The 11,079-nt window shown below is 45.0% G+C and overlaps 1 protein-coding gene across 1 annotated transcript; it reads left to right on the top strand.

Annotated features, from left to right (window-relative positions):
- The first annotated feature begins 3,239 nt into the window (after nucleotides 1–3,239).
- hpdb (4-hydroxyphenylpyruvate dioxygenase b) lies at nucleotides 3,240–10,572 on the top strand. Its single transcript, XM_031570144.1, has 14 exons — nucleotides 3,240–3,306; nucleotides 3,616–3,642; nucleotides 3,765–3,827; nucleotides 4,299–4,403; nucleotides 4,827–4,869; nucleotides 5,587–5,669; nucleotides 6,335–6,424; nucleotides 6,660–6,763; nucleotides 7,178–7,255; nucleotides 8,269–8,431; nucleotides 8,849–8,920; nucleotides 9,640–9,762; nucleotides 10,149–10,265; nucleotides 10,393–10,572. The coding sequence occupies exons 1-14, from the start codon at nucleotides 3,304–3,306 to the stop codon at nucleotides 10,501–10,503; spliced, it is 1,182 nt and encodes a 393-aa protein (XP_031426004.1). The 5' UTR covers nucleotides 3,240–3,303; the 3' UTR covers nucleotides 10,504–10,572.
- The last annotated feature ends 507 nt before the right edge of the window (nucleotides 10,573–11,079 follow it).

The following is an 11,079-nucleotide window of genomic DNA, read 5'->3' as shown; positions in this document are numbered from 1 at the left end:
CCCACGGGGACTAACCAACTCAGGGGACGCTGGCTGCCTGGCAAGGATGGTACTGGTGTTAGCATGGGCGTTGGTGTTGGCATGGGCTCGCAGGCTGTGGGTGAGACGCGCCTCCAGGCCTGCTAGGGCCAGCTGCATGTCCAGCCTTAGCCGCGTCGTCTCCTCCTTCAGCTCCCTGCGTAGCGCCTCCACGCTCCGGAGCACCTCCTCCTCTCCTCCTCCTCCGCTGCCTTCTCCTTTGTCACCTGCCTCCAGGTCCTTCTCATCTCTCCCCAGTGCACACTGTCCTTCAGCCCCGCTCTCCGGGGCCACAGGGAGCCTGCCGCACCCCTGCTCTGCCCCAGAGGAGGCCCCTTCACTGGTCCTGGAGGCCGGCCTGTCCCCCCTTGGCCCGCGCCAGCTCCAGGGTGGCCTGCTGTACCACCCCCAGGATGCCTCCCCTGTGGAGCTCGGCGGCTGAGCCCTGTGAACGCACGCGACTCCTCACCAAGGCAAACACAGACTGGAGCTTCAAACTCCCTTTGGACTCACCTCCACCTCCGTCAGCCTCCTCTGCGACTCTCCGCATCTCCTCCTCCTGCTCGTCCCTGCCTGCTTTCTCCCCTGCTTTTGCCTCCTCCTGCTGATGCTGTTGCTCCCCTTTCAGCTGGGACACGGAGGTGAGCTCAGGCAGTGAGGGAGCCCACTCCTCTGATCGAACCTCCCCTGCCTTCTCCTCTCCTTCTCCCTCTCCCCGACCCCTCTCCTTGTCCTCCTCCTGTTTTGGAGAGTGCACCTCCAGGGTTGGGATGGAATCACTCATGTTGTGTCGATGTCCACCTCTGCCCTTCTGTTCTGTTCTGTTCTGGGAAGTCTGGCTCTCTTGTTCTCTTTCCTTCTGTGTTCTAGTGGTTTCTTCCTGGTTGTGTAGACAGACTAATGTGAGACTGGGAGCACCTGAGAGTGTTGAGTTGCCAGCCAATCAGTTACGTGCTGCATCCTCTAAGGAAATGGACACACAGGAAAACACAGAAACACACTCTCTCTCGCACACATACACACACACTTACAGTACACTTGGTCCTTACACTCACATTAATGCAGCCAATCCAGCAACCAATCAAACCCTCTGTTATGCCCCGGAGACCAATACCCCGCCTTTACTTTCAAGTCCACACCAGAGGGAAGTCTGAGAGTCCAGAGGTACCTGGAGATGGTTTTGTTCTTTCTTCACCTGACATGAAAAACACTCATGGGACCTGCCTTATGATTAAGCTGTGAGTTGTCATACCAGTAATGCTATTATTAATAGAGTGATTTCTGGTTTGGCATATCTCACCATGACACCTGACCAGTGCAGGACTGAGTATCACAAGAGCCCTTCATCTTCCTTCACTGTGACATGGTAAGAGTTAGCATTGCTACTGCGCTTGATAACATCAGTGTTGCTCTGACTCTACTGCTCTGAAAACATCAGTGCCTTTGGGAGGCAAAGCTGTAGGGAACAGAGAAAGAGAGAGACAAAGACAGAGAGAGAGAGAGAGAGAGAGAATACTGCCTGTGGAAAGAGAGAGAGGGAGAGAGAGAATGCTGCCGGTGGAAAGAGAGAGAGGGAGAGAGAGAATGCTGCCGGTGGAAAGAGAGAGACACAGAGAGAAAGAGAGAGACAAAAAGCGAATACTGTCTGTGGACAGAGAGAAGGAGAGAGAGAAAGAGATAGAGACAAAAAGAGAATACTGTCTGTGGAAAGAGGGAAGGAGAGAGAGAAAGAGAGAGAGACAAAAAGAGAATACTGTCTGTGGAAAGAGAGGAGAGATAGAATGCTGTCTGTGGAAAGAGAGAGACAGAGAGAGAAAGAGAGAGACGAAAAGAGAATACTGTCTGTGGAAAGAGAGAGACAAAAACAGAATACTGTCTGTGGAAAGAGAGAAGGAGAGAGAGAATACTGCCTGTGGCATTCTTGTGGAAATCCTTCCACTCTGAGTTTTTCTTGTTTGCCTTTGCAGACGCCATCAGCAATGGTCCTTTAGTGAGTCTTCAGTGTGGATGAGCTTTACCCGTGTTTTTATGAACAAAGTTATTCATCGAACTAGATCTATGAATAAAAGTGTGTGTCTATGCACACGTGAGTGTGTGAAGTGTGAAGACCCTTCCACTGTGTCCTCTGTTTTCTTGATCTTTTCCTACTTCTGATCGCAGCTGTGCAGCTGTTTGAATCTTCCGCTTACTCTCTAAGGACAGTTCGGTTGGGTTGTAGTTGGGTATATTTGGTTACTTTCAGTCTCCAGTTTAAATTAGGAGCTTTTGCCCTTTGAAATGACCTGTCTGTTTTCAGTCAAGTCTTAGTAAAGCTGTAGGGGAGCCTACCCATCCTCTCATCTTTTGGCCTGAATAGTCAGTGGTGCCAAAACTGGATGGGGTGGGTGGGTTCATAATTTGAGCAGTGATTCAGCATTTCTGTAGAACTTGTTAAAGACTTGTATGACATTGTAGCTGTTATATCAAATTGTCTCATATCAAAACAGATGTGATCTTCACCAGCAAAACAAATACATTTTATATATTTTAATAACAATTCAGGAAATCATTGCAGTATAAGTTTTTTTGTTTGTTTGTTTTTACAGTTTTTACATTTTTAACCTTCAGCCTGAATTTTAAGTGGAAGTCATCCTACACTCTCCCTTGTTTCATATCCATAAAAACTGTACGTCTGCAGTACAGTTTCTCCCAGAGTAGTGCATTCGCGAACGCAACAGATGTTAGGTGCCATTGGTCATCCCCTATAGAACAGACACCGGTTCCGATAGCCAATAGGAAAGCAGTATTGTGAAACTCCTCTCTTCAACCTATAGACAACATGTCTAGTTATTTAAAAAGGGACAAACATGTTGCAAACAATTGTGTTACGGTAAACAACTGTCCCGGGACAACCTCGGGACCTAGTCTGTGGCGCAGTTTAAAACATCTTTGCCGTCATGAGATGTATGCAAAGCTCATAGTCCATGTCACCTCTTAAACGTGTTTTAACGACAAAAACTGTTGACAGGTAACACAGGAGGGGTGCACATGACACTTTCGCTCCATTGAACGGTCGTCCATACGATTCTTTCGCGTATTTTTTTTGTTTAATTGGCATTCTTTCTACAAAACGCGCACCCATAATTGCTTAACATTACACAACCGGCGCATCAGCCCTGGCTCTGCCGTTCTACCATCCGGCTCAGATGAGGGTGGGCGGGGAGACTCGTCTCCTACTCCAACCCTTTAAATTCTGTGAGGCTGCTTTTCGTCTCTGCACTAGTGATCAGACAACGAGCAATAGACATGGTGAGAACTTAATTTTTCTTTTCACAGACAAAACCTTTTTTAAGCTAACGTTCTTTAGCCCAATTGCAGTCTATTTTGTTGGATGTTGGCTTGGTCAACATTTGCGATGTGCAAGATAACCTCTACATGTAATAGGCCTGCTTTTCTTAGTAATGAAGTAGTATTCATTCTACCTTGACTAACAATTTATTATTTTAGATTGCATTATTACTAATAGGTCGCTAGGTTGATTGTAGACTGTCAGTTTGCTGCGTCTGGCATGCTATTGATGTTCAGGTCCTAATTCATCTTTTTGGAACCTCTTCACAGACAACTTATACGGACAAAGGTGAAAAGGTATGAAGAATTCAGCTCAGTCACAAAATAACTGAACTTTACATTCTAAAAATCTAATGAAAGTAATTTTCTCCACGAAATGTAGTTCCTGGTCCAATGTCTCTCTCTATCTCTTTTCTTAGCACGATCAAGGCAGGTTCCTCTGCTTCGACCACATCACATTCTGGGTCGGCAATGCCAAACAGGTGAGGTTCTAAAACTTGGTCCATTTGTCCTTTCCTGTGTCTCTCCACAAACAATTTGATTTACTGTATTTTAACTCTTTTGACACAAGAGGAGTTTTCTCATAGTAAACGGGGATTGGTTCTCTTAAGGGGTGGGGGCAACGACCATGAAGCTTCAAACCACACTGCCCTCCCCCCACTAATTTGATCCATATTAGAACAATCTGCAAGTTTCTTTGTAGGTCACAAGAGGGCGCTGCGTTACAATAATCGATTTGCCTTGTAGCCTATATTCTTTCGTTCCAGTGACTATTCATTCGTAGCGGTTTAATCCCGCATACGTTATTAAAAGGAGAACGAGATGCACTCTGAATTATGTGAATCACAACAGTCTGAAATATACATATGTGAATAATATCTATAGGAATAACTGCAAGCTATATAGTCACCATTATGCTAAACCTAGTTATGCTTTTCTGACTTTTCTCCCAGGCTGCGTCTTACTACTGCAACAAACTGGGCTTTGAGCCTCTGGCCTACAGAGGTCTGGAGACTGGGAGCCGTGATGTCGTGTCCCATGTGGTCAAGCAGGGGAAGGTACGCAACTATATGGGGATTATTGAGGTGCACGGCTGGGGGTTGAGCAGCTTGGTACACTACATCTTCATAGACAAACATATTATTTGGACTGTCCAATTCATTTCATGCTTATGTGAATAGTGTTTGTTGTAGGGTATGGGAGAGAGAAAGTGAGTGTCTCTCGCTTTCTTTGTGTTTGTGTATGTATGTGTGTGTGTGTGTTTGTGTGTGTGTGAGAGAAAGAGAGATAGAGAGCAAGCAAGAGAGATGATACTTTATGACTCAATTGAGATGCATCAAAGATCATGTGTCTTCATCCTGTTACTGTCTCAAAATTGATCAGACACATCAAATCCCTAGACAGAAACACGTTGATCTTGAAGATGTCATCCTTAACTTCTTTTGCATCTTCTAACAGCACTCTTGACCTCTTTTCCACAGATCATGTATGTCTTCTCCTCGCCATTGAACCCAGGGAATAAAGGTATGTCAATCCCCAGAATGTTTCTCCTGTGGCTAGACTCAGTAGCACATAACCTTCCTGATTACTAAATGTTTCCTAAGTGGAGGAAACCAGGACTGTTTGATTGCAGACAGCTTATGGCCTACACAAAGTATCCACAGAGATTAAATACAGTACCAGTCAAAAGTTTGGACACACCTCATTTTTTGAAAAGTGTTTTCTTTACTTTTATTATTTTCTTCATGCTAGATAACACTTTTTTTGTTTAGTACATCATTCCATATATGTTCTTTCGTAGTTAAAATGTCTTCAGTATTAATCTACAATGATAGAAAATAATAAAAGTAAAGAAAACACTTCTCAAAAAAATTAAAGGTGTGTCCAAACTTTTGACTGGTACTGTACCTTGTTCAATTTTATGGCATTTTGCGGTTACATCTGCTCACAGTATCGCAGGCGTAACGATGCAGATTTTATTGATAATTCTCCAGTCAAAGCACAGTTTACATCTGAGCTCAGCTACTCATACGAACCACGGCCATTAGGCTATTCTGCTGTACTATAATGTACGCACTATATATTTAAATTCCATACATACTACTGGGTATTCTACTAGTCTTTAAACTACACTCTACTTTAAACTATACTAAGACCTACTGTCATTTCCTGCACCTTTAACTTCTGATTTAATAAATGTCTGTTGGCTGTTTGTGTCTTCCCAATTCTGTCCTAATGCAGAGATGGGAGAGCACCTGGTAAAGCATGGAGATGGTGTGAAGGACATTGCCTTCACCGTCGAGGACTGTGACTTCCTAGTGAAGGTCAGTCAAGCTCAGAGACAAGCGACAAGCGACAAGCTCGCCACTGTTGATTTCTATTACTAATGTGTGTGTGTGTGTGTGTGTGTGTGTGTGAGAGAGAGAGAGAAAGAGAGAGAGAGAGAGAGTGTGTGTGTGAGTGAGTGTATACTGTACATAATATATAAAGACCAAGAGAGAAAGTGACTAGAAGAAAAGTGAGGAAAAAGAAAGGAGTCTGAGATAGCCTCTGACTTTAGTGTGTGTGTGTTTGTGCGTGTGTGTATGTGTGTGTGCGTGTGTGTGTGTGTGTGTTTGTGCGTGTGTGTATGTGTGTGCGTGTATGTGCGTGGGTGTGTGTGTGGGTGTGGGTGTGTGTGTGTGTGTGTGTGCGTGTGTGTGTGTATGTGTGTGTGTTTGTGCGTGTGCGTGCGTGTGCGTGTGTGTGCGTGTGTGTGCGTGTATGTGCGTGGGTGTGTGTGGGTGTGTGTGTGGGTGTGGGTGTGTGTGTGTGTGTGCGTGTGTGTGTGTATGTGTGTGTGTTTGTGCGTGTGCGTGCGTGCGTGTGTGTGCGTGTGCGTGCGTGTGTGTGCGTGTGTGTGCGTGTATGTGCGTGGGTGTGTGTGTGTGCGCGCGTGTGTATGTGTGTGTGTGCGTGTGCATGTGTTTGTGCACATATAAACTTACAGAAAGCCAGGGAGCGAGGTGCCATCATCATAAAGGAGCCCCACGTGGTGGAGGACAAGTTTGGAAAAGTCAAACTGACTGTCCTTCAGACGGTAAGAATGACAGAGAGATGGAGGAAAGACAGTGGAACAGAAAGTGCAATTCATCGGAGATGTAAATTATGAAATAGGACTAAAAAAAAATTATAAATAATAATAAATAATTCGCATTTTGCAATTTGTCATGAATGATGTTAGTTTAGTGTCTTCATTTAAGTTCATCTTCTCTCCCCTTTTTGTATCTTGTCATGTCTGGCTAAACTTGGTCTCCCTGTGTGTTTGTGTGTAGTACGGTGACACCACACACACATTTGTGGAGAGGATGGGCTACAGTGGACTCTTCCTGCCAGGCTTCAAGGAGCCGCTTTTCCGTGATCCTTTACTGGATCAGCTGTGAGTACAGGCCCCCCTAGGCTCCCCTCCTCAGGACTTAGCTGAAGCTGCACCAGTGTGTATTTACCTGTTCTGGTCGATAATTAATAAGTAATGAAGTAAGTAATGCTTAACTTGCTTTTTCATACTTCAAAGGTAGACGTTATGTCCAATAATGGTTTATCAGACCCTAAAACTGCTGGTTGACAGCCAAATAACCCCTTGGAGAGTTTAACTGAGAGCTCCCTTTGAGGACAAAGGGTTCACAATAGAACCTTCTAGAAATCTATGGTCTAGATTTTCCATAGTAACAGTACAGACTTGAAGTCTGTCCATACCATTGAGGTCTGTCCATACCATTGAGGTCTGTCCATACCATTGAGGTCTGTCCATACCATTGAAAGTGTGTCTCTCTGTCCCCCTCTCCTCGCACAGGCCGGACGGGAAGCTCAACTTTATCGATCATGTAGTGGGGAACCAGCCTGACGACGAGATGGTGCCAGTAGTCGAATGGTAACGCTTGTCCATACACACTACATACACACTGTGTCTCATACACACTCACACACTTCACACACTCACACACACTTACAGCCCCTGGGAGTCTCCGTCACATGCACACACTACAGGCACGCACACACACACAGATACACACACACACACACAGACGTGTACATGTATCTGCATGCATACAGGTCAGTGTGAGTACATTTATAGGTGTGTTGCATAACACTCGCACAGCCCTGTCGAATCATGACTCAGCATTTCTGATAGACCCACACTCACCATCTGGAGAGAGTTACATGCAAACTCACTGAGAGAGAGCGAGGGTGAGAGAGGTGAAGGGGGAGAGACAGTGAGAGAGAGAGCGAGAGAGAGAGAGAGAGAGAGAGAGAGAGAGAGAGAGAGAGGTGGACTGAGTTGGAGGGGGAGGGGGATAGAAAGAGTGAGAGAGAAAGTGATATGAAGACAAGTAGAGAAGTTGAAAAAGAAAGGAGTCAGACTCTGACTCAGGCACGAGAAAGCCTCTTACTCACGAGAGCTTGTGGGAGAAACGGGTGGCCTGAAGCAGTCATCTGAGGGCCACAACTTAATGACCTGCGCTCAGACACAGAGAGAGAGGGGGAAAGGAGACAGTGGGAGGGAGAGAAAAAAGAAGGAGAGGAAGATAAATGAAATGTATCCAACTTAAGGGATAGGGATGGGGGTGCGTATAAAATATAGGGAGGGGTTTAAAGAGAAATGGGGAAGGGCACAAGGCCAAACTTCAAACCAATGATAATGAGTTAAGAGGGGCACCATACTAACGTGATGGCACAAATCAGTGCAGTTAAGTTTTATGACAAATGTCATAAAAGTGACATAACACAAATACAGTCTCTTTCAGTCAGTGATCTGCTTGTGTGTGTAATCTGTATGTGTCTGTGTGTGTGTGTGTGTGTGTGTGTGTGTGTGTGTGTGTGTGTGTGTGTGTGTGTGTGTGTGTGTGTGTGTGTGTGTGTGTGTGTGTGTGTTCTGTTGTGTAGGTACCAGAGGAACCTGCTCTTCCACCGGTTCTGGTCAGTTGATGACAAGCAGTTACAGACGGACTTCAGTGCGCTGCGCTCCATTGTGGTGGCCAACTATGAGGAGAGCGTTAAGATGCCCATCAACGAGCCTGCCATGGGCAAACGCAAGTCCCAGATCCAGGTGAGAGTACACACACACACCCCCACACACGCACCCCCCCACACACACACGCACGCACACACACACACACACCCACACAGGCACCCCCACACACGCACACGCACACCCACACCCACACACGCACCCCCCCACACGCACACGCACACACACACATATGCAGACATCCATGTGCACACACACCTTAGTCACATACACCTTAGTTACACCAAGAACACACTCCCAGAATAGGTACACTGTGTTCACTAAACAGTACTAATATCTAGTTCACTCATACCTGTATAGTTCTACTATAATATATATATACTCTGTATATATATATATACACTCACACACACACACACAGTCATGTATACTACTACCTGTAATATCACAACTCTCTCTCACACACACACTCACAGATCTCTCCCTTCCCTTTAGGAATATGTGGAATACTACGGAGGGGCCGGAGTCCAACACATTGCCATGAACACCTCTGACATCATTGCAGCTGTAAGATTTGTGCTCCGTGTCACTGTCCCTTCCAGATCTGCAACCTGAGAATTTAGTCTGTAATACCGCTGACCATTCTGTGTGACTGAGTCTGTCATACCGCTGACCATTCTGTGTGACTGAATTGAGTCTGTAATACCACTGACCATTCTGTGTGACTGAATTTAGTCTGTAATACCACTGACCATTCTGTGTGACTGAATTTAGTCTGTAATACCACTGACCATTCTGTGTGACTGAATTTAGTCTGTAATACCGCTGACCATTCTGTGTGACTGAGTCTGTAATACCACTGACCATTCTGTGTGACTGAATCTGTAATACCGCTGACCATTCTGTGTGACTGAATCTGTAATACCGCTGACCATTCTGTGTGACTGAGTCTGTAATACCGCTGACCATTCTGTGACTGAATTTAGTCTGTAATACCGCTGACCATTCTGTGTGACTGAATTTAGTCTGTAATACCACTGACCATTCTGTGTGACTGAATTTAGTCTGTAATACCACTGACCATTCTGTGTGACTGAATTTAGTCTGTAATACCACTGACCATTCTGTGTGACTGAATTGAGTCTGTAATACCACTGACCATTCTGTGTGACTGAATTGAGTCTGTAATACCACTGACCATTCTGTGTGACTGAATTGAGTCTGTAATACCGCTGATTGTGTGGCTGAATGACTGTGAGTGTGTTCCATGTCTCTTTCCCCTCCAGATCCGTAACCTGAAGGCGCGTGGCATGGAGTTCATGTGTGTGCCCGACACCTACTACCAGCAGCTGAGGGACAAACTCAAGCACTCCAAAGTCCGCATGGAGGAGGACCTGAGCGTTCTGGAGGTGGGTATTAAACAGCCATCCAACCTCACCTCAATCTGGTTTACTGCTCATATCTGTGACCAATTAGACAAGCTCCATCTCACTCATTGACCCCTTATTTATTTATTTATTTATGAATATGAATGAATGTTGGTGGTGGTGGTCAGAGGGGCTGTAGGCGCCATCCAACCTCACCTCAATCTGGTTTACTGCTCATATCTGTGACCAATTAGACAAGCTCCATCTCACTCATTGAGCCCTAATTTAAAGAAAAGGATGAATAACTATCTGGGGATTGGTTTGGAGCCAGCAGGAGTGCTGAGTCGTAATGACATTTTGCTTTATGAGTTCACATGCAACGAGACAATATCTGTGTGTGTGTGTGTGTGTGTGTGTGTGCGGCTTAGGAGCTGAAGATCTTGGTGGACTACGATGATGACGGTTACCTGCTCCAGATCTTCACCAAGCCTGTGCAGGACAGACCAACTGTGTTCTTGGAGGTTATCCAGAGACACAACCACCAGGTTAGGTCCTACACACACATTCACCCACACACAGAAATATCAGATATCGTTGTGAAATGATTAACAGTTGTGGCATTATCTTGGTCTTTCTGGTGACCTTGAATGTAACTCTCCCATGATGCTCTAGGGCTTTGGCGCTGGAAACTTCAAGGCTCTGTTTGAGGCCATTGAGGCTGACCAAAACGCAAGAGGCAACCTCACGATCCTAACTTCAAACGGCATGTCAGAAAAACTCTGAGACACACACGCACAAACTCATGTACACATAAAAATACATACACACACACATATTGACAAACACGCACAAACAAACAGGTACACACATAGGCATGTATACATAAAAATGCATACACACACAAACACACACATTGACACATACAAGCACATACATAAACAAACAAGTACGCACAAAGACATGTACACATAAAAATACATACACACCCACACAAACAGGTATGCATGTATACATACAGACAAACCTACACATACACACTCACTTCCATAACGTATAGCCAAAGACAAATACGCACATGGATGCAATCAAATGCAGTATTAACCTATATATTTGAACAAATGATAATGAACATGTATTTTAGAAATATTTTGCATATGTATTTGAAAATGCATTCCTAAGCACTCAGCCTATTCTAGGTAGGTATTCCTTGTTACTTGTTACAGCAAAAAACCCAGTGTATTTTTTGCAGATACTTGATCGGGCTTTAGATAGCGAATATTATACTATTAGATTTTCTGTTCCTTCATGACCAAAGTATCAGCCTCAAGTGCATTTACTGCGTATTTTATGTGCTTTAGA

The sequence above is a fragment of the Clupea harengus genome, chromosome 7 (genome assembly GCF_900700415.2).
Source record: "Clupea harengus chromosome 7, Ch_v2.0.2, whole genome shotgun sequence".
Taxonomy (NCBI): domain Eukaryota; kingdom Metazoa; phylum Chordata; class Actinopteri; order Clupeiformes; family Clupeidae; genus Clupea; species Clupea harengus.
This window is presented reverse-complemented; position numbering and strand designations above follow the sequence as displayed.